This window comes from Ixodes scapularis, unplaced genomic scaffold, assembly GCF_016920785.2.
Source record: "Ixodes scapularis isolate PalLabHiFi unplaced genomic scaffold, ASM1692078v2 PGA_scaffold1__304_contigs__length_218370807, whole genome shotgun sequence".
Classification (NCBI taxonomy): Eukaryota; Metazoa; Arthropoda; class Arachnida; order Ixodida; family Ixodidae; genus Ixodes; species Ixodes scapularis.
The window spans coordinates 121,047,579-121,072,751 of NW_024609846.1; the positions used below are offsets into that span (position 1 = coordinate 121,047,579).

The window sequence follows — 25,173 nt, forward strand, 5'->3', positions numbered from 1 at the left end:
TTCCAACTGCTAGTGAAACATTTGAGCGAAGACTGAGCATTCGGCGATGCGTAGCAAATGTTTGCGGCAACAAAAACTCGGTTCTTTTTTCTGCCAAACACCCGTTAGATTCGCCGCTTTCTATCGGTAACCTCGTAAAAGCAGGAGACTTTCTTTTTAATTCTAGCAATTTTACGTGACGTCGTTTACGCCAGTATCACAGCGAAACGCGCGAAAGATTTTTGACTTTTACTGGGATCGAAATCACCCCGATCGGATTGTTATCGTTTAAATAACCGCCATTATAAGCCGTAAACTCACCGGCTACTCCCAGGTATGCTGAGTTCCAAAAGCGGCCTTTCCAAACAAACCTCCGCCGCGTTTTTTTCTTTTTTTCTTTTTTAGGGTCGGAATAAAGAAGGTACTCAAAAACAGCCCCAAGAAAAAGAAAAAAAAAAAGGGGGGGGGGGGGGGGGGGGGGGGCGTGAAAAAAGATTATATGAAACAACCGGTTGGTTTCCTTTTTCTCCTTCGTTTTGCTCATTTTGTAACTGGTGTGGATCTTTGTTTTTCTGCCTTTGGCGCGCCGACAAATTTCTGTCTGACTGTGTCAGGAATGCTCAGGATTTGGGAGGCGTTAGCCGCGTCTGACGGGCGGAGCGTTTCTGGAGACTATGTTGGGGAGGGGAGGGAGGGAGGGAGGGGGAGGGGGAGGGGTTAGGGTTATAAATAGAGACTGCGGTTTAGCAGAACAGTTTGCAAAATTCCAATACCCTCGAACGAAGGAAAGTACGCGGTTTTGTTTGCCTTTGCTTCCTTTGTTTTGGCACTCTGATGAACAGCGTTGTGCACGCTTTGCGAACTCCGTATAGCCCTCTTTTTTTCTTCTCTTTTTTTTTTTTTTTTTTTTTTTTTTTTTTTTTTTAGTGTTGCTTGCAATGTCGACAGAGCTAAATGAATTGCTCATCCGAGCACTATACTTTGTCTCATCCTACGATGGACTAAAGGCCAAAGCCACGGGCCGCAGGTCCAATCACGTTCCACGCTATACTATGACGCGCTTAACATTGATTAGGAGTGGACGAATAATGCTCGAATCCAAAAACGCCGCATCATTTCTATAGCTTCGACGCTGCAAAGAGCCTATATTTCGTTGCATTCTTTGCGATGTAAAATTGTTGAGTCACTCAGTGCACTTTGATTCGAACCATTGTCCACCCGTCCCGTCATCAGTGATCCGAGACGCAGGCACCGATACGCCAATACCCGTGCACCGAAGCGAAATACCACACAATTTCTAAGTGTCTCGGGATTGGACCTGGCGGTCCGTAGCTTTTGCCTTTAGTCCATCGTAGGGTGAGACGAAGTATAGAAGTCCCATCATCTCCAGTTTTCGAGATTGTTGTCAATGAAAGCAACTTGGAAACATCCAAAGTAGAACGCTCAGGCGGGTAGGACAAGTTTAGTCGTTTCCGCTGCAACCACTAACTGTGGTAGAAACGGTACTAATTTCCCTTGCATATATATATATATATATATATATATATATATAGAGAGAGAGAGAGAGAGAGAGAGAGAGAGAGGGAGAGATAAAAAGCACCGGCTTTACTGGCCGAGCCCTGGAGCAAGATCTGCTCCGGGAGCCCTAGCATGAGCCACGCACCGCCCATGCAGGCGGTGCGCTGTTGTGGATGGTAATGATAGTGTGGATGTTGATGGTGATGAGGTTGCGCTGTTACAATATATATATATATATATGGGTGGTTTCATCTCAAATCGTGCAGGCAAAAAGGGCCGAATTTTTAATTTCGATGAAAAAAATATATATTATGGCGCCGTTTCTAAAACCGCAGTCGACACAAACCACAAGTTCGTCGGATTTTTTGTTCTCGACTTATGAATTTTTAAGGAGGCCGCGGCGAAAAGCAATGTTTTTTCACACCCGTCGTGGGTCGGATGTTTCGCTTGATCTCCCGCCATGGATTTTCAGTCCACATTATGTTATATTTTTTGAAGCACTCTGTGGACACATTTAAAAGGCTCCAATACCATGAAATAATTTTAGGCCTTTTGCTTTTTTTCTGTAAAAATGTCAAAAACGCCTCCTCGGTCAATTGTTGACGAAATTTGACAATTAATTACTGGCGATCTACTTGGGTTACACCAATATTTTTTATGTCCATGGAGAGCCCAAACACGCTCTTTATATTTATTATAAAATGCCTTGGCTGTATGAAATATCCTTTGCGGTACGTTTACTTTAATATTATGCAAAAACCAAAAAGTACCATTTTTGAAATTGATTTTCTCAAAAAACCCATTTTTTATTTTTTTTATTTTTTGTTCAAATGTAGATATGATAGTTGTCTACACGAAAATCAAGCCTAGAAAGTGTATATTTTGTTTGTATGTTCTACATTTAAGCATCAATATCGTACAAAAACGTGTTTTTTACGGCTCGAAATGGACTTGCGAATTGCGCGTCTTCACAAGCTTGGAAATAGTTTTTTCTTTTTTTCAACGTTCCCACATAAAAATGAAATACAGTATTTCCACCCTGATATATTTATTGATTATTGAAATTTTATTATAGGCGGCAAGCTACATCGGAGGAGTTCCAAAAAGAGAAAGTAACACTTCTTAACAGACCAGCAGGTGTCGTAAATTTTTAACGTGTAGGAGTCGGCAGACGTCTTATTGATTTGGGGCCCTCATTGGCCTGCATGAACGTCCCGCCCTTTCGGAGCCAGCAGATCACCACGACCTTTCGCGCTCGTTGTGTTAGATGGGACGGCCCGTGACAGTAAAGCGAGTAGCGCACCCTGTGTCACGAGGAGTGAAATGGTACGATTCTGTCGTTGACGCGGCGAACAGTGACAGCCACCCAGGAGGAGTCAGTCAGAGCATTGCACAAGGGAAAGCAAAAGAATCGTTGCCTGAAAGGATGAGGACACCACGGCCATACAATGTCGACGGTCATCAACTGTTCTGCCAGCCAAAACAACGCCGCGTGCGCGCTAAAACCGGCGCGCGGGACAGAAATCCCGCAGACGCACACACGAAGATGGGCCGGTTTCGTTAGGGATGTGGGGAAATTGGAAACCAGCCATCCGTGCATGCGTGAAACGATACCGCCTGTTTGCCCTAGCTTCGAGCGCCCTATCCTTACCTTGAAACGGCCGTGCTCTCTCTCTCTCTCCGGTGAGATCCGATAGCACCGAAGGGTTATCTATTAAACTTGAGGAAGAAAACGAGAAGGGGGGGGGGGGGGGGGGGGGGGCTGTTTAAGTTTAATTATCCCCACCAACCCACTCGTTCTGTCCGTATAAAGGGTTATCTCTTTTCGAAACACCAAAGCCCGGAGACTGACATTAAAACGAGCGTGTTGGTAAATATACTTGTGTTTGTATTCTGCCCGGAGACTAGTTGGGTCGAAGTCAGCCTCCTTGTCAACTATAGCCGTTTATGAAGAGTGGGCTTCTCCCGAGATGAAACGTTAGCGGCGGCTGACGTGTTCTTTTGAAAAAGGGAAGGGGAAAGAGAAAGTTTGAGTAACCGCAGAAACTACCTCGAAAGCTCCTCTCCCGATATGAAGCTTGAAGCATAGTCTCGGTTACCTTCTCGCGCATCGCCTGCTCGAATCTATTCTTCACTTTCTTTCGTACAGCCACTGTTCCGCACAGCCGTCGTGGCTGTACGTAATAGAGGGAGGAACAGATTCGAGCATCATCTAAACGCCGTCATCCTGCCAGACTTCAATGTCGTGGGACCGACTCGTGTGTGTTTCTTCGCCCCGCTGAACTTTGTTTCTCGGGTGCCGTTTTTTCTGAACGCTTTTTTTTTTTGTTTTTTTTTTCAATGTTTTCTTACTAACTGTTTGTTAGCACTGTTCAGTTGTTGTGTTTATTTCGTCATGGCGTAGCGGCCTGGCGGTGATGTAGAGAGCGTGTTCGCACGCATTTGGTTGCGTCCCGTTTAGGGAATGCCCGGGGGAGTTGGTTTTTGTTCTTGCCATGTGCGGCTGAGTTTTCCCGTCTTTATTAAATTATTGATTTTGTTTTTGTTTTACCTTTACGTGCCGTCGACTTCTTTGTCTGACTTTCCACCAGGCGTGGACCTATCGCCTTGCCACCGCTCGTACCTAAATACTTTTTTTTTAACGCACTTTTTGTTAAGATCGGGGTTGGGCAATTTAATTCCTATTTATTTATTTTTATTTCCTGCCCCTCTCCATGACACACTCTCTGTGTGTTTCGGAATGTTTCTGTGTCACCACTTTTGTGTATTACGGAAGTGAAAGGACATTCCCCAGTGTTTGGTTTCGTAAAGAACTTTGTATAAAATATATCGACGATGTGGTGACTTTCTTTGTCTTAGTAATATGACAGCTAATAGCTGGTCGTGCTAGTTTATTTTGAAAGGTTTATAAATCGAAACAATACAACGTCTGTGCCTTTTGGTTATTGAAAGTCTACTCGGCCTGCTGATTTGGTTAGATACGTATCTCATGGTTCCCGCTCTTATCAAAACATACATAAATATTCAATACCACAAAATCCGTATATAATTGATTACAAAATGCAGAAGAGAATTCAAGAAAACTTTTTCACAATTCATAGAGACGCATGGGTCGCTATGTCTGACTTAGGTCTTGCAAACCAAAGACGTCTTTTTTCGATATTGAGGCCTAAATATAAAACATGCAAACAAAATATACACTTTCTAGGCTTGATTTTCGTGTAGACAACTATCATATCTACATTTCAACAAAAAATAAAAAAAAATAAAAAATGGGTTTTTTGAGAAAATCAATTTCAAAAATGGTACTTTTTGTTTTTTTGCATAATATTAACGTAAACGTACCGCAAAGGATAACTTATACAGCCGAGGCATTTTATAATAAATATAAAGAGCGTGTTTTGGGCTCTTCATGGACATAAAAAATATTGGTGTAACCCAAATAGATCGCCAGTAATTAATTGGCAAAGTTCGTCAACAATTGACCGAGGAGGCGTTTTTGACATTTTTACAGAAAAAAAGCAAAACGCCTAAAATTATTTCATGGTATTGGAGCCTTTTAAATGTGTCCACAGAGTGCTTCAAAAAAGATAATATATTGTGGACTGAAAATCCATGGCGGGAGATCAAGCGAAACATCCGACCCACGACGGGTGTGAAAAACACTGCTTTTCGCCGCGGCCTCTTTAAAAATTCATAAGTCGAGAACAAAAAATCCGACGAACTTGCGGTTTGTGTCGACTGCGGTTTTAGAAACGGCACCATAACATATATTTTTTTCATCAAAATTAAAAATTCGACCCTTTTTGCCTGCACGATTTGAGATGAAACCACCCATATATATATATATATATATATATATATATATATATATATATATATATATATTGTGGTTGAATTTGAGCTAGTTGTTAAACCGTAGTTAAACAACTACGGTTTAACAACCACTGAAGGTATCTTCCACGTCACTGAAGGCATCTTGCACGTTTCCCGCAATGTCTAAAACCGTGACGAATTACCGATTGAAAACCACTAGCGCCCCTCCTCTTTGACGTATTGCAGCTCTATCTCACGACCGGCATTGTGATTCGTGAAGTGCCTCCCACACATCCCTCATCTCCGCCGCTTCGCCAAGGAAGAAGCGAGAGCAGGAAGAGGGGTAGTTTAAATTCTACTCCCGACCGTCACACTCCAAACTAAAGAGGCGGGCACCATAGCGGAGGAGCACCCGCGTTGCTTTCTCTTTTGTCCTTCTTTACTCCCCCCTCCCTCTCTCCCTCGTTTTCTGCTCAAGCTGTCAGTCGCCGTGGGGGCGGCGAGTCGAGTCGGGACTCTCGGAGCGCCTTCCTTTTTTCTTCCTTTCGATCCCGCGAAGAAGGGAGACTACGACGAACGGACCGCTTCTGCCGTCTGCTACCCCCCCCCACCCCCCCCCCCCCCCTCCCTCCCTCCCTCCCTCCCTTCTGCAGCTCTCTCGACGTCGTCCCTGTTTACACACATCCTCGGCTCGTTGTTGTTGTTATTGGCTTTTGTTTTTTTCCCGTTACGTCTCCCTCCCCCGACTTTCCGCTCCTTTTTGCCTCGCTGGTTTCGATTTTATGTGTTTCTCCTTATCGCGTGCCCCCCTCCCCTCCCGCTTGTTCCTCCTCCTCGTCTCCCGAAGGGAGCTTTTCGGAAATGATAAATCTCCCTCTCTTTCACTCTCTCGTCGCTGTTCGTTTCTTCTTTATGTTTGTGCGTGTGTGTCTTGGGTTTCTACCTCGTGTAGCGAGTCGACCGTCTCCCATCCTTTTCGGCTCGAGAGGACACGGAGTGCAAGGAAAAGCAAATAAAAACAAAACGGTCGCTTTCTGTTCGGATAGAGAGAGAGAGAATGGTGGGGGAGGGGATGATGGCGTCGAGCAACGTCGAGTCGTTGTGGAAAGGGGGGGGGGGGGGGGGGGGGGAGTAGAGAGAGGGAAGAGGAGGAGGGAGCTCTGGTTTCGACAATATTTGTTCAGGGCGCGGTCGGCCGGTCGTGAGGAGAGGATATGAACACGCCAAAGAAAGAAAGAAGCGCAAATGCGTCTGCTGCGCGAAGGACGCCGTGGGAGTAAATATGCGTGCCTTGGGATCTGTAGCAGACGAAAATATATACACACGGGAGGAGGGGAGAGAGCTTTGCCGGCTGTGTGTGTATGTGGCGCGGGTGAGGAAATAACAGTAAAAGAAAACCAGCGTGGGTTCCTGAAAGTATGCATGATGCATGCAGGGGGAGAAGGAGGTGATGAATTACCCTGCTAAACCCTCCCAATGGTTTAGCAGAATGGGAGACTGATTTTCGTGATAAGCATCCTTTCTGTAGATGGGTTCTCTGGATCATTTACAGGTGGTGGAAGAACCAATTGCGCGGTTGGTGTGGCGGGGCGGTGCCACTGGTTAAAGTTATACCTCATGTTGTGTTTTTGAATATCAGTGGATGGATATCCACAGGCTTCTGCATTGACACCTACGGATGCAGATTAAAGTGAATTAAATTCTGTGGATAGTGAATCAGGATGCTAACGTCGTGTGCCACTGGCACACATTGGGTGTGGTATCCAGAGGGGTGTGTGAAATGCTTTAATTGCACAAGCCTGCGGTTCCTGAAGCTAAACCTGCCTGATATCCTCATGGCTAAGTTCCTTAAGCAGCCAGTACTTTCCTGACTGCTCTGAAGGCAAACATTTTTTTGGTTCAATTATTTTGTCGAATTGTGTTGAGGCTCCGTGAAGCTCTGCAGAGTATGCCCAGATACACTGCCCTGTTCACAGGTTGGGGCATTTCGATGGGTCTGTTGTTCCCACTTGGTGATCTTTGGGCAGTTGCTAAACCTTTCGTCCAGACTTTAGTCTGGCTTGCATTGTGCTTCTGGCCACAAATAAGCTTAACATCAGTGTTTTCATGCGATGATGTAAAAGGTAGAGGCAACAAGTATGCAACATTGGGAAAGTTTTTTTTTTTTTTTTTCACAAGTACATATACTACTACTCCCAGAAACACTCCTCAAACTTGAAACATACAAAAAAAAAAAAAAAAAAAAAAAGGTGGATTCCGAGTTGGTTGCAGATGCAACTATAGATGGAGTTTGTGGGTGCAGATTTGATGCTGGTACATAGTCAGATATATTGAAATCACTCTGCACTGGGCTTGATATATGATCAAACTATGTTATTTCTTCTTTTCCAAAGATTTTTTTTTCTTTTTTTTAGTTTTAGAGTATGGGAGTTATATAAAGCCATTTAAACTATAGAATTGGGGCACACTGTCACCAGACATTATAAATTTTGGCGTCTACTTCTGGCTTGAACAGTGCCCGGGCATTTCCTCACAGCTTCTATGTTTTACACATGCCCGCTCATTGTGCTCTTCTCCTTTCCAGAGAAATTCCATATCTCCTGGAGAGCGGGAGAAATTTCGGAGTCGTTCCCCGGACATCGAACATGAACTGAAGAAGCGGAAGAAAGAGGAGAAGGTGAGCCACATTGTAACCATTCATTAAAGAAATTGCCGTAGGTGTGGGTCACCTGCGAGCAGGCATAATGTGCAGGGAACTGCTACGCGCATGCTATAAATAGGAATGAGTTGAACCAGTTAATTATTTAAGTTATGGTGTATTTAGTTAGTCTATGAATTCAAAACTTGTTTTGTAGACATACGTCATTGGTGAATTCACTGCTGAAAATTCTAGAAATCAAAAAGAAGAATCAAAAGTGACTTATGTGCCACTGAAAATGAACTAACATAGTCTAGCTTTGTTTCAAATGACGCTGCTCCAAAGAAGTTAGGTCCTGCGACAAACGCAGTTGAATTTAATGCACAAGGTTGGTTTAGCTCGACTGGTAACTGTTTATAAAGCAGCAGAAGAGAAAATAACAATGCGTATGGAAGCTTTTGACAGGCTCTACCAGCATGGGTCAACCCTAGTCGGGAATGCAGTACCATTGTTCCTTGAAGGTAATCAGATATCCTACACAATGAGTTTGACAGATAGAGATGCTGGAAAGAGGGAGAGGTTTGCCTGAACCAGTTGTTCTAGCGGGCTACTCTGTACTGAGGGTAGGGGAACAGGGATTTAAAGAAAAGGAAGAAAGCAACGACAAAAATGAAAAGGAAGGATATCGGTGACGATCGGATCAGCAATAGTGCAGGAGTTCGGATTTCACTTTTGGTCACTCTGGGACTGATAGTGTTTTAAGCCTTAAAGTCAGTCTAATACTTAGAAAAACTAGGAGAGCCCTTGAAGCTTAAATGTAAATTTTTTTCTTTTTCCCTTGAAGCTTTGGCAGCATTGGTTCTTGATAAGAATAATAAGAATAATCTTATTTGACATGAAAATACATATAGAAATGAGCTGGCCCACGACAGCACAATCGCTTGTAAAGCAAAATGCTTGTAGACCATGACCGAAGGACTTTTTCCAGGCTGAATGGTCGGTCGTCAAATGTTGCCAGTTTGCGTTTCTGTCTCAAATGAAGAATGCATGGGAGGACAGTTGTGTGCAGGACTCGATTTCATTTGACGGCCTTGACATTGGTGGTGACCGATTTTTGGTATGGGTTAGGAGTAGTGAGCGTTCCTCAGTACACAACATCCATATTCTGCTCTTTGTTCTTGCAGGACAGTGATGGGGAGAAGAGCGACCAGGAGTTGGTCGTCGACGTTGCCAACGAGGTAAGTCTGCTGATTTATTTATTTATCTAAAAATACTACCAGCTCCACAGGAGTGGTTTCAAAATTAATGAAGGGGAAATGCAGTGGCACACCAAAAGAAAGCTAGCTAAAGTGCAACACAATAGCCTCTACAAAATGATCAAAAGTCGCTAGTATGACAATATAATTCGTTAAGTTCTGAAGACCTACCGCCCATACTTTTGGAATGAGTGATAGGCTTTTTGAGAGTCTTGAAGAAAAAGTGTAAGACATTGGACCCAAACCAGAGGTCAAAATATCTGGCAGAAAACTTGGTAATCATTGAGGAATTTACCTACTAGGCGCTGCTAGAGTACTGGAAATTGATGAATAAGTGTTACTTTATTACTTGCTTTTTTGTGGCATTCATAATAATAAGATAAAGAAAAAAATGTTTTAATGTACTAGTACTTCTTTCCGTAAATCAAGAAATGAAGGCATTTTGAGGAATTTCATGTGTTGTAATACACAATCATTGTCAATAAACGTTTTTTTATCTGAAGCACCTTGAAGAACGGTTTACGGTTCTGAGAATCTGTGAATGGTCCCTGATTAGTAAGTCATAACTTGTGTGCATTACCTATTAGTGTGGGTTATATGCCAAGTAGTTGCTTTGGTTGTGGAAATATGTGAATATTGCCACGCGCAGGGCCAAGCAAGTAACACTCGGTCACAAACTTCTAGAAGATTCATGTTCATTCTTACTCGGGACGTAACTTTTATCATTTCGTCCTACTTCTTTGCCTGTACGACTGGGGAGGCCCACAGGCTGCTTGAATGCTAACTGATGTCGTCGTTGAGCATTTCTTGCACTTGTTCATAAATGACCTCTCTTTCTTTCGGGAAGACAGGCAGCACATCGTCCTTGGTAACGATGCAATGCTTCGCAACTGTTGTGTGGCGCAATTTCAATGTCATCGCAAAACAGTCGCTGAATTTGGCAAGGAGGCCTCCTAGCTGTCGTCGTTCCGTGGCATTGAGCTAGGGGTTAGCGTCCGGCTGCGGCGACAGTGTACCATATGGCTGAGATGACAAGGGCTCGTCAGAGATCGCAGCGATTTCGGCGGTGTTCTGGAGTCACTTGACGTGGCCTACAGCGGCACCTTTCGTGAGGTGCTGAGCCTTTGCTGTGCCTTCTGTCGAAAGTTCATCACCAGGACCACAGTGTGTCCATCCTACAGGTCTGTTACACTCCTTACGACGCCTATTCCTCTTTCGAGAAGCAGTTGGACATTGCTTTCCGGAAGAACTTCCTCGCTGGCGACTGCATTGGTCACGACGGGCACAAGAACACTCGATCGCTGCGGCAGGTTCACATGGTCCGCAATGACACGGATGGCGGCTGGCATCGTTTTGGATCCCTCCGGAAGTAGGATGGGCTTTCGCAGCGTCAACCTGTTCGCTTTAAGGTCGATCACAGCATACCGCCCACAGACCAGTGGGCTGACTGAGCGACTAAACAAGGCCATCGCCGATGTGACCTCAATGTATATGGACGTGGAACACAAGACGTGGGATGAGGTGTTGCCCTACGTCACATTTGCATACAACATGGTGGTTCGAGAGACCACTGGGATTACACCCTTTAAGCTGGTGCACGGCAGAAAGGTGACGACGATGCTCGACGCCATGCTGCCCCACGACTAGATGGACGACGGCACCAACAACGCCCAGCTGATCACCCGGCGGGCAAAAGAGGTACACCAGCTAGCCCACGTTCGGATAAAGGACCAACAACATGTCAATGCTGGCCAATACAACCTTCATTGTCGCAACGTGGAGTTCCAGCTTGAAGACAGGGTGTGGGTGTGGACGCCCATTCGCCGCCACGGACTCAGCGAGGAACTGTTAAAACGCTACTTTGGACCCTACAAGGCCATTCACCGCCTTGGAGACTCGAGCTGCGAGTTACTGCCCGGCGAAACCCGACTATTGGGACGCCGCCAGCCACGACCCGAAGTGGTCCACGTCATTTGACTCAAGCCCTTCTACTCTGACCCCCCCCCCCCCCCCCCCACCCCCTCCCCCTCCCCCTCCCTAAAACAAAAAATTTCCTGGTTATGCCTTTGCTGCATTGTGCACCTTGGCAAGCAGTCATGTGCACTGGCTAAATTTCTCATGTGGGTAACTATGTCGTCCCGCTTTGACAGCCTAAACTCCCACTGTCTGAACAAATAATGACTAATCTTGATAGTGCTGCGTCTGTGTGTGCTTCCACTTGTCCTTGTGTTCCTCTTGCACCGTTTCCTTTACTCTGTCCCCCCTGTCGGGCAGGACTCTGTGGGGGCCCCCAATGGGGCGCTGTCCCCCCGGGAGAACGGGACGGACAAGGTGCTGAAGAAGGAGCCCCACGGGTCCCCGCACAGCAGCATCTCGTCCAACTCGAGCACGCCGTCCTCCAAGCACAAGGAGAGCGACAAGGCGAGCACCCCCGTGCCCAAGGCTGCCACCCCGACCAGCTCGGGGTCCCAGGCCGGCTCCTCCGGGCTCAAGTCCAAGGGGGGGCCTTCCCTGGGTAAGTGCAGGGACGCTGCCAGAGTATTGCTAACAATGCCATTTTTAACGCGGAATATGTTTTATCAGCCGATTTTCATGGAGTTCTATTACGACCGGCTTTAGCGGATCGCTGTAACGAAAAACCGATGTCGAAAATATTACGCCCACAGGGAACCATATACTTAAAGGGACACTGACAGGATATTTATGCTCGCCAAGGTTTTTATTTGCACATGATGCATGAGAGCCCAACTACCCAGGAGACAATCTGCGGCTCGAAATTCGTTTTCTTTCCAGCCGAAAGCCGCCGATCGAGAACTGGCCGGTTTGCGTCGCACTCACTCTCTTCTCCGTGGTCATGTGCCATTTTCTGTGGTTTAGACACAACCACCAAGGATGATCAAGGTCGTGGGTCATTGAAGGCACACAGTCAATGCTAAAAATAGACAAAAAATATGATGCTCATTTTTTTGTGGCTTCAAAAAGCTGCAAATACTTTCATTGAAAAAAAAAAAATGAAGTTGCACAGCCATGTGACTTCCGGTAACTTTCTCCTCCTCTGCACCTCTTCTTCCTCCACAGTCCAGTTTCGGTTTCAAGCAGTTTCGTTCTTTACTTTATTGTGACGCTGTATCAAAATATTGATTGGGTAATCTTACCCAATCAATATTTGCCAGGGGATCCAGGGATCCCCTGGCAAAAAATAAGGATTTTTTTTTTGGGGGGGGGGGGGGGGGGGGTCTTAGTGTCCCTTTAAAAGACTTCAGTCCCCGGCAGGATTTGAACTTGCCACCTCGATATTGTGAGCCGACCAAGCTAACCAGGGCCGGTGGTTGGTTCACGCAAGAGCAAAGTCTTTGGTGCAGTGCACGAAGGAGCGGTCGCACGCTATGCCCTTCTCTTCTTCCTTGGAAGGCCTATCACACATTCTGCCCTCACCCACCTCTGTCAGCATGATCGAGCTGTATGTTCTACCTTCTACACACGATTTAAAGGAGCTGTGCAATGATTTCAGTGCTTTTCTTAAATAATTGTGGGAGTCGGTGTTTCGACTGTTCTGAAGTAAAGAACAAAAAATTGCTTTTGCCTGCATGTCCTAGTTTTTATTAAAAATAATGACAAAGATTGAAGTTTTTGGCACCTCAACTCCTTCACCATCTTCCGAGTCCGGTGAAGCTCGCTTTCTGTAGCGCCATCAGTGACCGGCGAGATTTGACCTACTTACGACCACGTGACCACATTCTGTGCCACGCGATCAGCATGGCGAAAGGAGAAAAGTGCCAACATGCTCATCCGAGTCCGCCAGTCCCCGTTCTTCGTCTGGCTTCTGGCAGTTCCTCGCGGTACCAGACAGAGCTGTTGGTTTTGTTGACCTCGGATAGATGGTGCCACTAAAACTCTGTATGAACAAAGTTTTGTCGACAATACCAGGTTTTTGACGCATCTATATTTATGTTGATACAACAAGGTTTATAGAAAAATTACCTTTTATCGAACAGGTTATTGCACAACTTGCAATCTTTTTACAAGTCCCCCTTTGGCGTCACACCGCATGGTTCCCATGGCCGCTGCAAGTGGCTACAGATCGGGAAATATTGTAATTTTTGCCTCGTGATAACGCGGTGGAATTGCAACATTTCGAAGGAAGGAGATGTGTTTTCTGTCTTTTGTGACAAGGTAAACAATGTCAAAAGTAGAAGGTGAAAATTCTTTCAACATTTATTCATTGCATAGCTCCCTTAAAGCCGTAGCTTTATGTGGGAACCCTGTACAGGCCTCGCTCGCTCGTGTTAGTCGCACTGTAGCGAGAATGTGGAAGAGAGTTCCAGCAACGAAGCGCGTAGCTCTTGGTTTAATAGTTATAGTTAGCATGCGCGACCAACACCGTTGTGCCGCACAAAGGGCACCCCTGCCACGCTGCATAAGAATGCGAAGTATGTAGCAGTGTAAGAGCCTCATACTAGTGCTATCGCACCTTCATTGCATTTGCCGGTATGTCTAAGCCAAGCAATTTTTGTATACTTTTTTTGTTAATGGAAGGCCAAGATTATATATACTCCGTTTGACCATTGCTAAGGCCCTAGTGAGAAAATAAAAGCGTTGGAGCGAGGCCCGTAATAATCTGCCGTCGGTGGGCTGTCACGTGCTTTGCTTCGTTGCTCTGATTGACTCAACGGGGCCTTAGCATTTGCTCTTTGCCAAGTTATTCTGGAATGGAGTGTGGTGGAAACCACCAAAACCAAAACTTGGATAAAGAGTTGGGGAGAGATTGTGTGTGCTGCTGCAGTTGAATTCGGTGCAAACAATGGTGGGAGAGACGAGCATGTCACACTCACAACACTGCTGCTTCGTTGACTGTTTATTCCAGGGGTTTTCCCAGGAATCGAAATTAGGGGGGGTGTCTAAATTTGGGGAAGGGGGGGGGGGGGGGGGGGGGGTTATTGAGAATAGAGGAGTCATTGCAAATTAAGGGGGTGCCTTCAGAAAAGCAAGGGATCAATAGTTCATTCCATTTGAGGATAAAATAAAAATTCAGGTTTTAATGCAGTGGACTGCTTGTATAGATTGGAACTAGGTCAGTGTTGTTTGTGGTACCTGTGCCACATGTTACTCTTGTAAATGAGAATTTGAAATTCACTTCATTGTTCCTCGAAAACGGCAACATTACTAAGGTTGTATCACCGCATATCGTTGCGCAGGATCGGTGTTGACAATTGTGGCTTGCCTAATAGGGCCACAAGGCGTTCTTGACCAAGCAGAGTTGCATTTTAAAAGCATGTCTATAACCAATGGTGCTTGAAAAGCTTCATGGAGCAAGCTGATAGTGCCTACAATCTAACGTTACATAAGAGAAGAATGTCTGCCACCGCATTGGTGGAGGCTGTAGCTGTCAATTCATCTTTCATTACAGAAGTCACGAAAGAGGATACACTTACAGGGCTCTGTCCCTGTAAGTGTATCTTTTGTGTCTTCTGTATTTCATCTTCAACGTGCTCCCTTCCACATCACCTTTCATTGTCGAGGGTTTGTTCTGGGTGTCGTGCTTGTACGAGCATATCTGTGTACAAGCATGCTCGTAGTTCCGCAACTTGTGAAAGTGACAGGGTGAGCAAAAAACAGATTTTGAACACCAGAGTTTAGTTACATTGGCAATGTCTATGAAATTGGGGGATAGTTTTCTTACCAATTTGTGAGTGCAACAAGTGCTGGCAGCCCATGCTCGTTGAAACCTGTGAAATTTCATTGTAGACTGTGTCTCCAAAATAGTCAGCCCCTCTGTAACGTGCTGCAAATCGTGCAAACGTGGTACGCGATAATCTGCCTTAAGCTACTCAGTCCATTGGCTCGCATCCAGAAAAGGTGCTCGGGCGCTTGTAATCCTTCGCTTTTTGGTGCAAGCCTTTCATACTGTTTAGGGGGTGTTTTATGCGGCTAAAAAGTGGACCTTCCCTTCCAGGTCCCCCTTACCCATATCCGCTGCATGGGGGCGGTCCTGGAGCCCATGGCATGCCGGCAGACCTGAGTGCTTCAGCCTACCCTCAGGGGATGTTGCACAACAGCATCTCGCCAGCACTCAACTCCTACTCCAGAGGCCTGGTGAGTCTCTCCACGACGTCTTTACCTCAGTTTATTGTTTTGTTCATGGTAGGCAAACTCTGGCCTCTCGTTGGTGTACACTGTTGTTTGATAAGCTGTTTGTCTGTGCAGCGCCACTCGTAACGTAGACGTAGGGTTGCCACCTTTCCTAAAAGAAAAAACTGACCATTTAGTGAAGGCGGGGGGGGGGGGGGGGGGGGGGGGGCGTAATTTTGTGAGATTGAACTGGTAAAAAGAAAGACGCAGTAGTGACAGTCTAATTGATGCACGGATTCAATTAATTTTTATACAAACTTCCCAAAGTAAAATCAATTAACATAGATCTCCTAATAGGTCATAGCACATGCTAGTACACGAATACACAACACTAAACTGAATAACATGCATAGAGGCATACCATTTAGTCAAAATTAAAGCACCAAACCCAAATCTTGCTCATCTACTCATCCTGTGCAGCAGGTGAAGCACCAATTATTGCAGTTTACATCAGAATGCCTGCAAATTAAATAATTTTTTGAGTAAAAATTGTTGTAATACACTGGGCATGATGCTCATCATGCAGATTTAGACTGTAAATCTATCATTTTAAAAAAAACGCTGGTTCTGGGGGTTTTGGTAGTAAACGCAGGTATAGACCACAAGCACCGGCATGGGCTTCAAAGCTCATGGTTACTTATAAATTCGTATAAATCCGTGTTTTCATACATCTCCAATCATGAATTACAAAATGACTGTGTCTCCGGATTCAAAATGATGTCTTGCTCACCATTCTCTGATCTCCTTCGGTAAATCGCAAATATTTTCTTCGTGCTACTCTGAATAGTAAACACACCAGACTTTTACGAAAATGATGTCTTGTTTCCGGCTAAATAAACAATTCCGTGTACAAAGAGATTAATGACAAAACTAGATTAGTTTTGTCATTAACTAGCCTGGTTATTTTTACTCACAATATATGCAACTTTGGAACGTTGATACCTTTAATTTACCATGTGAATTAGATATGTTCTTGACAATTATTTAGTTAGTTTTTTTCATGTATAGGTCATGGCACCAAGTTACAACATTGCAAGCTGTGTGCCATCACATCAACTTTACCATTTTTTTTTTTTTTTTAAATTCATCTTGTTTGATTTAGCAACATCAGATAACACATTTGATTAGTGGCTTTGACAGACGTGATAACACTATATGCAGGTCCCCTGGATGCAAGGCAGTCTTTTAGGTCTAACAGCTGGTGTTCTTACTTTTCAATGCTTGGAAGGATTAACTTTCTTTTTTCAGCTTCCAAAGTGCATACCCCGTGCCTGTGCCTCAATTTATGCCAGCTGTCGCTCGAATGCCGTGTTTTGTTCTGCTGTTCACAGGTTGGCTACGAACCTCACCCCTCGATGCGAGGTCCGGGGTTCGGCTCTATTCCAGGTGGAAAACCGTAAGGAACACTTTTTTTCTCCTCCATTTTTTAACTGGTCTTACCAGTATAACAGTTAACAGGCGATAACTTTAAAACATTAACTGGGAAATTGCATTTATTTACTTTTGGCCCACACTGAAGGACACGAATAGTATCTGAAGATCATTTTAACTCTCGTGAATGGCACGATGTTGCCACTCTGGCAATATTACCATCCAAAATCTTTTGATTTTCCACAGCAGTAAAAGCTTTCTGACCTCTGATTAGAAATGACTGACTAAACTTCTAGTCCCCGAAAAGTGGCGACGAATGGGTAAGTAAATATTTATTTAAAAAAAATTAAAAAGAAGGGGTTGGGGCAGCACTCAGGTTTGTGCTGTCCGTCCTCGTTCTCCTCACACTTCCCTTCAGTTCCAAGTGCTTCTGATCCTATTCCTCATTGTGTGATATCTTGCACAAACGCTGTCATTTAAAACAGTGTTGCATATCTTCTGTGCTTCCTTGTCGGTCGCACCTCTTGCTCCCTTCTACTAATAGAAAAGAGGTGATGAGAGCAGATGGCGTTATGGTTCTGTCTAGCAAGCCACACCCATCTAATCCCCCTCGTACTGGTAACAGTTTGCTCTTCTGTAACCACTCTTATGCCATGGCCGTCAAAGAAACACTGAAGCAATGTTTGTTTAGTGGCGGTTAGGTTCGGAAGGCACAGTGAGAAGGGGCTCACCATGCGTTGTGCGCTCTCTTGTTCTAAACTTTTAGGCTCGAAATGACATAGCACATCAACCATCTGTTGCTGCCCAATTGGCAGAAAGACTCTAGAGCTACCAAACCGCTCCCGCATAGGCGTTGTGCATGGCGACCTCTGTACCTCACTGTGCCAAAGAAAGAACTTGGCTTGTTAGCTTCAGAAACTATAGCTCTCCTAAAAAGCTTATTGGGCATTCTAGCAACGGTCGATTTTTGCTACTACGAGAGTGATGGGACATGCGAAAATGTTTGTTGTCTGGGAAACTTTGTTGTTGTGTAATCGGCAAATAGCAATGAGATATTAAGCAGGGAACACATGAGCGATGAAAACGGGTGCCGCGCGGCAGTATTCATAGCAACCGGTGCTGGCGTCACTGCATCACTTCCTCGCGGCGCTTGTATCTGATCAGTTCAGAAAAGGCCACGAGATGCGCCTGCGGTGCGCCGAGCGGCAAGTGCCGTGCGGCGCCCAGTTTCACTGCTCACGCGTTTCATGCTTTAGTTGTGGTGGCACATGGACAAGCTTTATTTTCAGAAATCAATCAGTCTGTACTGTTGGCACTTTTTTCTTCGTGAATCTTCATGAACGATCACATCTGTGTCGGTGTCATTGCCGACAAAGATGTACCGAAATCGTCCGCAATATCTGCCTTCTTTTTTCACTCGCCGCGTTGATGATAACGCGTGTTTTCTCTTTGACAGCGGTGCCTCGCTGCCATTTGTTATGAACAATCTGTTTCTGTTGGAAACTGTGCCACAACCATGTGCTGCCAACACGCCGTCTTGTGCAGCTTTGGCTTGGCTTTGCTCAAAGCCAAGCCTGACGCAAACGAGGGTTTCTTATGTTTCTACCCTTTGCGGGGAGTTTGGAGTATTTGGAGCTCTTGCAGAATGGTCTGCTACTTCGTCATTGCCTTGAAACAATGCTTCCAGCCTCTAAGCAGCAGTCTGCATGGTTCCTGTGTTTTCTTTGGCAGTTTGGCGAGATGGCGAGCTGCAATATTGATCAGAAAGATGATTTCATATTTCTTTAGTGCTTAAATTAGATTATGAAATTAAGTTTTTTTTTGTGAAAACCTCGTAGAAGCAAAGCGGTGTTCGGAAGGTTGTTTGTCGTTGAAGGAATTTTATACAATAACCTTCATGGACAGCTGACAGAGAATCCAAAATACTTTGTTGCTGCGGAAATTTCGTTGAAGCACTGTTTGCTTTAGCAGGATTTGACTCTATAACTATGGCATGAGCATACCCCAGTGAGCTCAGTTGTCTTCGTCATAAAAGAGCTGTGACTGTGTGCACTGTGCTACCCCAACGGGTCATATCGGTTCTGGGAAAGGTGGCATTCACTGTGCAACAATTTTGGTACTTCCAAAAAACACAGCTTAAAATTAATCCTTGACATTCATAACCTACGAACCATGCATTAGTTTTAAGTGCGTTGGCATTTACTGACCTGGTGCATGCAGCCATCTTTCGTTGTACGATTGGGGTTTGGACTGGACTGGCTCGAATTCGTGAGGTCGCGGCGCAATTCCCGTCGTACTCTTTCGCTTTGTTCGTTAGCTCGTTACGTCCACTTTTCCTCGCTCTTGCAGGGGACTACATAAGACGCAGTTCACCGTGCATGCGCCGTTGTGCACCTTCCAAATTATTCGAAAGCGCGCACGCGCGGGCTAGGTCGTCTTGGCTGTAGTGTCGTTTGCTAGCTCACGGCCACTTTGAAACTGTGCTCGCGTTATAAAATGAATGCATCTCCGCATTCCTAAGTGGCGCACACAATGTCCGAAGGTTCAAGAGGCTTTCTGCTCGTTACACTTCAGCGTAAGGTATACATTTCGCGAACGCAGAGCGAACAGTATCTGGATCGTTACGAGTTTGGAATTCCCATCCCTCACTGAGTCGGAACTCCCGCGCTAAATGCCAGTGCATTTCGTCGAGAACCAGCGTAGGGACAACAGCGATTTCTGCGTCATTTTTTTCTCTACTCGCATCCAGAACAACTGTCCATGTGATCTGGTGCCAATGATATGCTGCTATGGTTTATCGGAGCCATGCGCTAAACCTTTTCAACCCGTGTGGTGCATAAATTGCTGTCCTCTGAGTAGTGCTTTCTTGTGTTTGTTGCAGGGCCTACTCCTTCCACGTGAGTGCGGAGGGACAGATGCAGCCCGTGCCGTTTCCGCCAGACGCCCTGATTGGAGCCGGCATCCCCCGCCATGCACGGCAGATCAACACCCTGGGGCACGGGGAGGTGGTGTGTGCCGTCACCATCAGCAACCCCACCAAATATGTCTACACTGGGGGCAAGGTGGGTCTCTCTTTATGTGCTTTTGTCATGTGTAAGTTTATGATTTCGCTTTTTATTAATCAATTCCAAAAACTACTCTGTCAAGTTGCCTTTCACCGATAGCTGAAAACTGAAGTCTAATGCACCTTCCTCAGAAATAGGTAGCTGAGCTAGAGCTTTCAGTGATGCATCAGTTAACCTGCCCATTGAAGGACACTGAAAGTTCACCGAATGACAGCAACGGTGGTGATGGCTGCATGATGAAATTTCAGCACATCGTGTCACCTGAATCAAAATTAGAGATCTGCAGAATGTTTGAAGTATTTTCAATGAAAGGGCTCCGGCCTTAGTCGGCATTGGAGGAAAGCCTGCTACTTAACGCCACAGTTCATAGGTAGTGGGATTAGTTCAGTCGTACATAAAAAAGTGTGAAACAAAAGAAAAATTGAGAGCCTTTCCACCTCGTGAAGAGGGAAGTCCAGCGAAGCTGGCGGTCTGGTTGGATTTGCTATGTTGGGGTTTAGCTATATTGGGGATTTGCTATGTTATGGTTTGGCGCCGCAGTGATATGCGTCGCACTTGCGTTTGGCTTCTCTTGCTCGATCATCGTCGGTGGCATTGGCACGACAGCGCCGGTTGAATTGACGCTGCTGCTCGCATCGATGCGGGCGAGGTCTTGGTCGGGGGGAGTTTGTTCGGCATCCAAAGTTGTTGTCGGGCTGGGAGCAACGGCAATGGCGGTTTTATGTTGGCGGCGTGCCCATTCTCGCTTCTGGGAGCGCTGACGCTCCTTGTACTCCCATTGCTCCTCTTCGGAACCTACAACATGGGTGTGGCTGATGATAAGTCTGAAGTCCAACTGACAAGGACAGTGGCGCGATCTCTACGTTACAAACAAAGGACACACACAATTAGTGGGTAGAGGTAATGACGTTTTATTATAGCGTGGCTACGCCAATCACGGTGCGGGCTCTAGTGCACCACACAGGTGGCGCCGAAGAACGCACGGCATTGCGGAATGTCGGGAGAGAGATGCCGCGCATGGCGAGGAGTACCATATTTACCCGCATAATGAACACACTTTTCTTTCCGAAAAATTTACATATTTGTGGGGTGCGTTCATTATGAGGGGTAAAGTTTTGCATTTACTCACTTTGCGCAAATGTCATTTTAGGTATCAATATGACATGGCAGCTTACTGTGGCACGTCTCCACTGACTGGCGCGCCCACGACCAATGGCTAGTCGTGGGCGCGCCACAGTAATAATGCTCTATTAATTGCAAACCTTTTTTAGGGCGCTTTTGGCATGCTTTTTGCCGAAAAAAAAGCGCGCTACGAAGCTCACTCAGCGCGCAGAGCGACGTGATTGTTCTTAGGCCTAACCGCTTTCACGATATCACTGTTCGAAAGCGGATGCCAGACGGCGGCGTGGTTGTTGACATCAATGCATCCGATAGACGAAGCACGTCCGGGGCTGGGCAATTCCTCAACCCCAGCTTCGCTAGGCGTGCGTGCCGCTCAGTTTCACGGTTGATCACTTCCGCAACCACCCAATTGCAGCCATTATGAGAGCGGCTTGGCTTGGCTTGACTTGGCCTGGCCGCTTGGCAGCAAAAGAAAATTGGTGGACTTCGTGGCTAGCCGGCTAGCGTAAGTTGAACGCAGTTCTAACTCACGGAGCCGAAAATTAAAAGTGTGTTCATTATGCGGGGAAAAAAAAAAAAGTCCAAATATTGATGGTTGTTGTGGGGGGTGTGTTCATTATGCGAGTAAATATGGTATACACGACTTGGGAAGGAGGCGGCGGCGGTGGTGGAGAGGAGTATAAAGTGGGGCATACATCTTTGCATTTGAAAATTGTTGGTCTATGCTCGGTCTGTCTCTGAAGACAATCCGCCAGAACTTAGCCATAGACAGCTTTGCTGTAAAAAAAACACAACTTCATACATTGTGGGGTAGCAGAGTTAACTAGCTGGCTCATGTTATGGTCTCTGAGATTGCCGGCATGTAAAACTGTCCTCCGGCCTTTGCTTTGTTCTGGTAAGACCAGGATTGAGAAAAGTGGTTTCTGGTAGACCACCAGCCATGTTTGCAGGATGTAGCATATCTGGTGCCAGCCTAGCTCAGTATCGGTTTTCTCCACGTTTGTTTCTTCAGCTAATTTTTGTAGCATCCCAGCACTGAGAAAAATGGCTCGTGGATACTGCTTTTGCACTGTGAGGCCCATGTTTGAAGAGGGCTCTCGCTCTTGGGGCACGAGCCCCAAGCACACGGCCTTTGGCGAGCAATCATTTCTTTCAAGAAGCATTGCCACCTGGCAAAGCACAGGAGAAACAGAGTAATCACGCTCCTGCTCGGTGGCCGAACATTTGAAGCAGCCGCAAGAAGGCTTTGCGCTCCAGAAATCTCACTAAAAATATCTAAGATATTTAGAACATTGTTCTAATCTTTTGACCTAAGTAATGTATTGGGCCGAAGCTTTTGCATCTGGCCATCACCTCTGTGCCTACCTCCCTCTCGATATGGTCTCTGCAACGTGCTAGGTGCGGTTTGTCCAACTGCCTGCAGAAGAACCCCGAACTGTTTCGTGGTTACGCTCTGTAGTGCACAGAGCAAATCGAGTGTTGAATCAGCAGTCAGGATCTCACATAGCACGACATTACGAGCAGAACGTCTCGTCATTGATGCGATATGGAAGGGGTTGTGTTTCACGGTTTTGGAATGATTGTGTCATCACTCCCTGCATTGAAGTCCAGATAAACACTTCATGAGGGGATCCCCCCCCCGAACCGATATGACTACTCAAACAAAACTACTTTTTTTGGTGTGGAGTCATTCCTATCAATTATGATCATATATGTTGCTGTAACAATTTGTTCCCAGTCACCTTTTTTCTAGCCAAAAAATGACCGAGCCTTCCAGTATCTTTTATTATTGTTTATTCCGTAGCTTTTGCTGGAGAGGGTGAGGTTATGTCGTCAATTTATTTCACAGTGGGCTACCTCAGGTTATCACATCTGTAATGGAATTTGTGCCATTTTTAACATGCTTTTGAATCTGTCAGGGGTCCATCCAGCAACTGCCGACGTGTTCATAATTGAAACACTGCACCCACTGAGGTTCAAGAATGTTTTCTAAGTTATTGAAAGTGACAAGTGCAGACCCACATTTTTGCACTGCATAAGTTGGTGCCTCTTGGCCATTTGACAACTGTCGAGACCAGTTATAATGAAGTCTGTTATAACGAAATAGCGACTACAGCAAAGCAATCGCGATTTCCCATTCCCTTTTGCACTTCGTTAACCAAAATCAGATATAGCGAAGTGATTTCCGATTCCTGTTGACTTCGTTATAACCGGTCTCAACAGTACACCAGTATTTGCGATGCTAACCTCCAAGCTGTAAAAGGGGGGGGGAAGTGTTTTTTATTTACTTTTTTTTATTTTTTTTTTTACAACAGGGTTGTGTCAAGGTCTGGGACATCAGTCAACCTGGGAGCAAGAGCCCAGTATCACAGCTGGACTGCTTGGTGAGTTCACGTCTTTTGTACATTGCTACTCTTGTTACTTGGATCGAGGAAGCAACTGGCTAGTGCTTTTCTAGCAATTTGTTGTGCTGGCATACATGTAGCTTTTTTCTCTAGTTTGCAGTCTTTAAGCATTTACTAATATACCTCTTCTCTGGTTCGTTTATCTGTGGTCAGCTGTCCATTCAAGACCCTAATTCAGTGGAAGAAATTTGTAGTGTAGTACAAGAACAGGTCGTAGTGATCAGGTTCACAAAATAATCTTTGCCTACCCATCTCAGCTTGTTTCATGTCTGCTCTTTAACCTGGGGGAACTGCATGTGTTCTAGTCCTTTTCTTGGTGTCGTCAGCATAATCATTCAAATGTATGAACTTCTGCGGTTGACACAGGCACGTAGCCAGGGAGGCAGCCCATAAAACCCGGCCCCCCCCCCCCCCCCCCCCCCCCCCCGAAATCTTCCATTTTGCTGGGGCCTCATCTTTCTTCCCCCCTCATACAGAATTTTGTCATGAGCAAGCCCCCCCCCCCCCCCCGAAACAAAATCCTGGCTACGTGCCTGGGTTGACATCTGTTGTTTGGTTTCCTGAGGTACTCATTGAAGGTCATTTTGTGTTGCAGCAACGCGACAACTACATTCGCTCCTGCAAACTCCTCCCAGACGGAAGGACACTAATTGTTGGCGGCGAGGCTAGCACCATCTCCATTTGGGATCTTGCAGCTGTGAGTATGACGCCTGTGCTAATTTTATGCAGGATCCAAGGGAATCTTCGCCTCTTCGAAGCTGAGGCCTCGAAGAGACGAAGATGTCCTTTGATATAAGAGTCGGCAAGCACATTATTGGAGAGTTGTGAGGAAAATTATGTTAATATGTGGAAAATTATGTGACACTAGGCTTATTCAATTTAGCTACACCTCCTGCACTCGGTGCACACTGCTATATTCGATTTTCAAGTGCAGCCAATCCTAGAGCGCATACTGGAAGTGCACTGGCTTGCACTTTTGTGCACCACGCCACACCTTTCTGTACCAGCGTAGGCTGGTGCAACTTAATCAAACGAGCCCAATATTGAAGGATCTTTCAGGGATTTTAAAGGCAACATAGGGCTGTAAAAAAATCTCTACTTGTCACCCTTGAAGTATTGAACTCGGGAATAGTATGCTTGTAATGAAAACTAATGTTATAGAAAACCCTTTTTCGAATCCTGTGGAACTTGCGACGACATCATAGCATATAGTGCCTATTCGAGGGGGTATCTATCGTATCTTGGTTCTTGCAGGTTCGCTATATTTCTTCTCGGCCTCTATTCATCATGCCCCACGATGTGCAGAGGACTTTAAGGCTCTGGGAATTGGGACACCTGGGATTTTCTTTGTCTAGAGATTACCCTACTGGAATTATACATTTAATCTGCAGTCAAAGTGTGTAGACTTTTCTTAAATGTGATTAAAGTAAAAAGAACAAAGAAACTAAAAGAGATTCTTTAGTTGTAAATATCTCCTTTAGCTGCATAATGTTCTTTAAATACCGAGCCACTTTGTAAAATATACATGATCTGTAAAAATGCTGTGTTTGTCCCTCTTTAAGGGTGAACGTTTGAAAGTGAGCTCTCCAAAAACCCGTGTCAACTTTTATTCCTTCGTTAGTACCTGGGGATCAATTGCAAACTTGCATTTTGTCATACTACAGAAAAGGTGTTATCCTTTAACGTCAGCGTTCATGTGAAAGGTAAACAGATCCAAAGGATCTAGTTCTCAGTGAGTGTGTGGTGAATGATGTTGATTGGGGCGAAGCTCTGGTGGTGCTTGTCTGCGTAGACGCTGAGCCGCAGCGTGCCGAGCCTTTCGTTCATTTTCTTCCATGTCAGAAAGAGAATGTGTGGTATGGAACGTGGTTATA

The 25,173-nt window shown here is 45.5% G+C and overlaps 1 protein-coding gene across 2 annotated transcripts in view; it reads left to right on the forward strand.

Moving 5' to 3' along the window:
* The window catches only part of LOC8030507 (transducin-like enhancer protein 4), a 73,114-nt gene that overhangs the window by 36,879 nt on the left and 11,062 nt on the right, over positions 1-25,173 (forward strand). For both annotated transcript variants that reach the window (XM_042290912.1, XM_042290913.1), the window contains exons 8-15: positions 7,898-7,990; positions 9,136-9,189; positions 11,482-11,722; positions 15,161-15,300; positions 16,668-16,732; positions 19,589-19,769; positions 23,210-23,278; positions 23,895-23,996. In XM_042290912.1, coding sequence (XP_042146846.1) covers positions 7,898-7,990; positions 9,136-9,189; positions 11,482-11,722; positions 15,161-15,300; positions 16,668-16,732; positions 19,589-19,769; positions 23,210-23,278; positions 23,895-23,996 — 945 coding nt within the window. The remainder of the gene's footprint in view (positions 1-7,897; positions 7,991-9,135; positions 9,190-11,481; positions 11,723-15,160; positions 15,301-16,667; positions 16,733-19,588; positions 19,770-23,209; positions 23,279-23,894; positions 23,997-25,173) is intronic.